The sequence below is a fragment of the Etheostoma cragini genome, unplaced genomic scaffold (assembly GCF_013103735.1).
Source record: "Etheostoma cragini isolate CJK2018 unplaced genomic scaffold, CSU_Ecrag_1.0 ScbMSFa_1476, whole genome shotgun sequence".
Taxonomy (NCBI): domain Eukaryota; kingdom Metazoa; phylum Chordata; class Actinopteri; order Perciformes; family Percidae; genus Etheostoma; species Etheostoma cragini.
In genome coordinates this window covers 500-5,762 of record NW_023265535.1, presented here as the reverse complement: position 1 = coordinate 5,762, position 5,263 = coordinate 500, and the positions used below count along the sequence as shown (strand labels likewise).

General features: G+C 48.1%; 2 protein-coding genes across 2 annotated transcripts in view; one reads left to right on the top strand and one right to left on the bottom strand.

Annotated features, from left to right (window-relative positions):
• Window positions 1–57: 57 nt before the first annotated feature.
• Window positions 58–2,400, bottom strand: LOC117939933 (tetratricopeptide repeat protein 24; the record flags this gene model as incomplete). Its single annotated transcript, XM_034865331.1, has 2 exons — window positions 2,194–2,400; window positions 58–351 (listed from the first exon to the last, which is right to left on the bottom strand). Coding segments are annotated over exons 1-2 (468 nt in total), but the record flags the coding sequence as incomplete, so codon positions are not given.
• An 898-nt stretch (window positions 2,401–3,298) lies between these two features.
• LOC117939934 (ras GTPase-activating-like protein IQGAP3) overlaps window positions 3,299–5,263 on the top strand; it is a gene marked incomplete at its 3' end in the record, with an annotated part of 2,457 nt that continues 492 nt past the window's right edge. Inside the window, exons 1-3 of the mRNA XM_034865332.1 lie at window positions 3,299–3,613; window positions 4,311–4,398; window positions 5,080–5,236. Of these exons, the coding sequence (XP_034721223.1) occupies window positions 3,592–3,613; window positions 4,311–4,398; window positions 5,080–5,236 (267 nt within the window). The remainder of the gene's footprint in view (window positions 3,614–4,310; window positions 4,399–5,079; window positions 5,237–5,263) is intronic.

The following is a 5,263-nucleotide window of genomic DNA, read 5'->3' as shown; positions in this document are numbered from 1 at the left end:
GTCTCTCTGTCTATCTGTCTGTCTCTCTCTGTCTGCCTGTCTGTCTCTGTCTCTGACCTGGTCTCTGCTGTAGCAGTGGCTCATCTCCATGCAGGCGTCTCCCTCGCTGCGTCCGTCTCCCTGAGACCTGTACAGCTGAGCAGCCTGCAGGAAGCAGGCGCCAGCCTTTCGTCGCTGCCCCAGTGCATTGTGGGCCTGGGCCAGGTTGAACTGCAGGTCCGGAAGCCGGTCTGCCTTCGGCCCGGACTGAGCCTGACGTAGGAAGACCAGACCTTTCTTCGGCTGCTCCGCCTCCACGTAGGCGGCACCGAGGTTAAAGGAGCAGGCCCGGAGGACTCGGGAGTCCTGCAGCTGGGGGGGAGCAGAGCATCATGGGAAATGAACTAAAGAGCCAGCGTATCTCCACCAGACTCCATGTAAATAATCACTACTTTTAGCGTGTATAGAGCAGCATATCTCCACCAGACTCCATGTAAATAATCACTACTTTTAGCGTGTATAGAGCAGCATATCTCCACTAGACTCCATGTAAATAATCACTACTTTTAGCGTGTATAGAGCAGCATATCTCCACCAGACTCCATGTAAATAATCACTACTTTTAGCATGTACATTGTATATAGTTGTCTCACCCGTGTTGTGTTGTTGTCTCACCTGTGTTGTGTAGTTGTTTCACCTGTGTTGTGATGGTGTCTCACCTGTGTTGTTGTTGTCTCAACTGTGTTGTGTAGTTGTCTTACCTATGCTACGTTGTTGTCTCACCTGGGTTGTGTACCTGTTTCACCTGTGTTGTTGATGTCCCACCTGTGTTGTGTAGTTGTCTCACCTGTGTTGTGTACTTATCGCACCTGTGTTGTTGTCTCACCTCTGTTGTTGTCTCACCTGTGTTGTACTTGTCTCACTTGTGTTGTTGTCTCACCAATGTTGTTTGCTCACCTGTTTTGTACTTGTCTCACCAGTATTGTTGGCTCACCTGTTTTGTACTTGTCTCACCAGTATTGGTGTCTCACCTGTGTCATGTACTTGTCTATGTTATGTTGTTGTCTCACCTGTGTTGTTGATGTCCCACCTGTGTTGTATAGTTGTCTCACCTGTGTCGCGAACTTTTTGCACTGTGTTGTACTTGTCTCCCCTTTGTTGTTGTCTCACCTGTGTTATACTTGTCTCACCTGTGTTGTACTTGTCTCACCTGTGTTGTTGTCTCACGTGTGTCATGTACTTGTCTTACCTTAAGGGGCGGCTGTGGCTCAGTGGTAGAGCGGTTGGTTGGTGGTTCGATCCCCGCCCCTGCAGTCATTGTCGAAGTGTCCTTGGGCAAGACCCTGAACCCCGAGTTGTCCCCGGTGCTGCGCATCGGAGTGTGAATGTGTGTGAGTGTGTATCTGATGAGCAGGTGTGTAGATGTGTGTGTGAGTGTGTATCTGATGAGCAGGTGTGTAGATGTGTGTGTGAATGTTTATCTGATGAGCAGGTGTGTAGATGTGAGTGTGTATCTGATGGGCAGGTGTGTAGATGTGTGTGAGTGTGTATCTGATGAGCAGGTGGGTAGATGTGTGTGTGAGTGTGTATCTGATGAGCAGGTGGGTAGATGTGTGTGTGAGTGTGTATCTGATGGGCAGGTGTGTAGATGTGTGTGAGTGTGTATCTGATGAGCAGGTGGGTAGATGTGTGTGTGAATGTTAATCTGATGAGCAGGTGGCACCTTGTACGGCAGCCTCGGCCACAGTGTATGAATGTGTATGAATGGTGAATGTTTCCTGTAGATGTAAAAGCGCTTTGAGTAGTCGTTAAGACTAGAAAAGTGCAATATGAATACAGCACATTTACATTTACCTGTGTTGTTGTCTCACCTGTGTCATGTACTTGTCGTACCTGTGTTGTTGTCCCACCTGTTTTATTTACTTGTCTTACCTGTGTAATTGTCTCACCTGTGTCATGTGCTTGTCTTACCTGTGTTGTTGTTGTCTCACCTGTGTTGTTGTTGTCTTACCTGTGTTGTTGTTGTCCCACCTGTGTTGTTGTTGTCCCACCTGTGTTGTTGTCGTCCCACCTGTGTTGTTGTTGTCTCACCTGTGTTGTTGTTGTCCCACCTGTGTTGTTGTCGTCCCACCACCTGTGTTGTTGTTGTCTCACCTGTGTTGTTGTTGTCTTACCTGTGTTGTTGTTGTCCCACCTGTGTTGTTGTTGTCTCACCTTTGCTGCAGCCTTCAGGGCGCTGTTGAAGCAGCTCAGAGCGTCTTCAGTGCGTCCTTCCTGCAGAGCTCTGTTTCCCACAGATGTTAACTCCTCAATGTCCTTCATCCTCTTCTTCCTCTTCTCATTTAGCTTCACCTTATCCTCACCTGGAGCAGACGCAGCAGTCGCCATGACGACCTGCAGGATTACTCACCTGGACACAGTCTGAAGACACACGAGAACACCTGATGAGTCCAAACTAGGGTTGTGTTAATATCAACTAGCATGTTAGTTAGCAGTAATTAGCCTGTGTCTATGTTAATGTTAACTAGCATGTTAGTTAGCAGTAATTAGCCTGTGTCTATGTTAATGTTAACTAGCATGTTAGTTAGCAGTAATTAGCCTGTGTCTATGTTGATGTTAACTAGCATGTTAGTTAGCAGTAATTAGGCTGTGTCTATGTTAATGTTTACTAGCATGTTAGTTAGCAGTAATTAGCCTGTGTCTATGTTAATGTTTACTAGCATGTTAGTTAGCAGTAATTAACCTGTGTCTATGTTAATGTTTACTAGCATGTTAGTTAGCAGTAATTAGGCTGTGCCTATGTTGATGTTAACAAGGATTTTGGAAACATTATTTTATAATAGTGTGTATATCTGTGTGTGTGTGTGTGTGTGTGTGTGTGTGTGTGTGTGTGTGTTTGTGTGTGTGTTTGTGTGTGTGTGTCTGCCTCCAGAGTGAGTTAGCAGAGTTAGCTGTTAGCAAAGTTAGCATCACTTACAGTTACCAGATGAAGATGAAATTCTCCATTTTAAGATGCTTCTGATATGTTCTCCACTCCTGCTGAATGCATGGACGGCTGTTGACTCCGTTGCCATGGCAACACCAAAACAAATAAAAAGAAATATGTAAGTAATAATAATAATAAACGACGTGGACTTAGATTGTGATATGTGAAGTTAGTGGTTCTTTCAAAACTAATAGTTAGTCTAGTTAAGGTAGGTTTTTGAGTTTTAACTATCGGAAAATACATAGACCACAATGCAACGCGACAACGTTCCAGCCAACGGTAGGCGCGGCTGGTCGTTCGACCAATCAGAGAGCGGCGGGAGCTTTCAAACCTTTGACCGGAAGCAGTTCCGAGCAGCCGCGGACAGTTTGAAAGCGACTCGACCGAGTTTGACGCGTTTTAACGGAGAACCGGAGAGTTAACGGAGACCCGGAGAGAGTACGGAGACCCGGAGAGAGTACGGAGACCCGGAGAGTTAACGGAGACCCGGAGAGAGTACGGAGACCCGGAGAGTTAACGGAGACCCGGAGAGAGTACGGAGACCCGGAGACCCGGAGAGTTAACGGAGACCCGGAGAGTTAAAGGAGAACCGGAGAGTTCACGGAGACAGGAAGAGAACTGCCAACATGGCGGACTCCTCCGGACAATGTGAGTCCAGTAACCTTCATTTATGTATCATATATACTATTATATATATACTGTCTGTCTCTCTAACCCGTCTGTCTAACCTGTCTGTCTAACCTGTCTCTCTAACCTGTCTGTCTCTCTAACCTGTCTGTCTAACCTGTCTGCCTGTCTAACCTGTCTGTCTACCTGTCTGTCTCTCCAGATGAGCGTCTAACAGCTGAGCAGATGTCTGTCTACCTGTCTGTCTGTCTGTCTAACCTGTCTGTCTGTCCAACCTGTCCGTCTATCTAACCTGTCTGTCTGTCTAACCTGTCTGTCTGTCCAACCTGTCTGTCTGTCTAACCTGTCTGTCTGTCTAACCTGTCTGTCTGTCCAACCTGTCTGTCTGTCTAACCTGTCCGTCTGTCTAACCTGTCTGTCTCTCTAACCTGTCTGTCTGTCTAACCTGTCTGTCTGTCTAACCTGTCCGTCTGTCTAACCTGTCTGTCTGTCTAACCTGTCCGTCTGTCTAACCTGTCTGTCTCTCCAGATGAGCGTCTAACAGCTGAGCAGATGTCTGTCTACCTGTCTGTCTCTCTAACCTGTCTGTCTACCTGTCTGTCTCTCTAACCTGTCTGTCTACCTGTCTGTCTCTCCAGATGAGCGTCTAACAGCTGAGCAGATGTCTGTCTACCTGTCTGTCTCTCTAACCTGTCTGTCTGCCTGTCTGTCTCTCCAGATGAGCGTCTAACAGCTGAGCAGATGGATGAACAGAGGATCCAGAACGTGGCGTATCAGTACCTCTGCAGGCTGGAGGAGGCCAAGAGGTCAGAGGTCACAGCAGGCTCTTCTTCTTCTGCACTCATGGTTGTAGTCCAGGTTCTTCTTCTGGACTCCTGGTTGTAGTCCAGGGTCTTCTACTGCACTCCTGGCTGTAGTCCAGGTTCTTCTTCTGGACTCCTGGTTGTTGTCCAGGTTCTTCTTCTGCACTCCTGGTTGTAGTCCAGGTTCTTCTTCTGCACTCCTGGTTGTAGTCCAGGTTCTTCTTCTGCACTCCTGGTTGTAGTCCAGGTTCTTCTTCTGCACTCCTGGTTGTAGTCCAGGTTCTTCTTCTGCACTCCTGGTTGTAGTCCAGGTTCTTCTTCTGCACTCCTAGTTGTAGTCCAGGTTCTTCTTCTGCACTCCTGGTTGTAGTCCAGGTTCTTCTTCTGCACTCCTGGTTGTAGTCCAGGTTCTTCTTCTGCACTCCTGGTTGTAGTCCAGGTTTTTCTTCTGCACTCCTGGTTGTAGTCCAGGTTCTTCTTCTGCACTCCTGGTTGTAGTCCAGGTTCTTCTTCTGCACTCCTGGTTGTACCTTCTCACACTCACACACACAAATCACGTTTTAAACTGTCCACTCCGTGTCATGTGTAGCTGTGATGACATCATGTGTAGCTGTGATGACATCATGTGTAGCTGTGATGACATCATGTGTAGCTGTGATGACATCATGTGTGACCTCCCGGCAGGTGGATGGAGGCGTGTCTGGGGGAGGAGCTTCCTGCCCCCGCCCAGCTGGAGGAGGGGCTGAGGAACGGCGTTGTTCTCGCCAAACTGGGTCACCGCTTCGCCCCCAACGCCGTCGCCATGAAGAAGATCTACGACCCCCAGCAGCTCCGCTACCAGGTACACAGACAGGCAGGGAGACAGGTT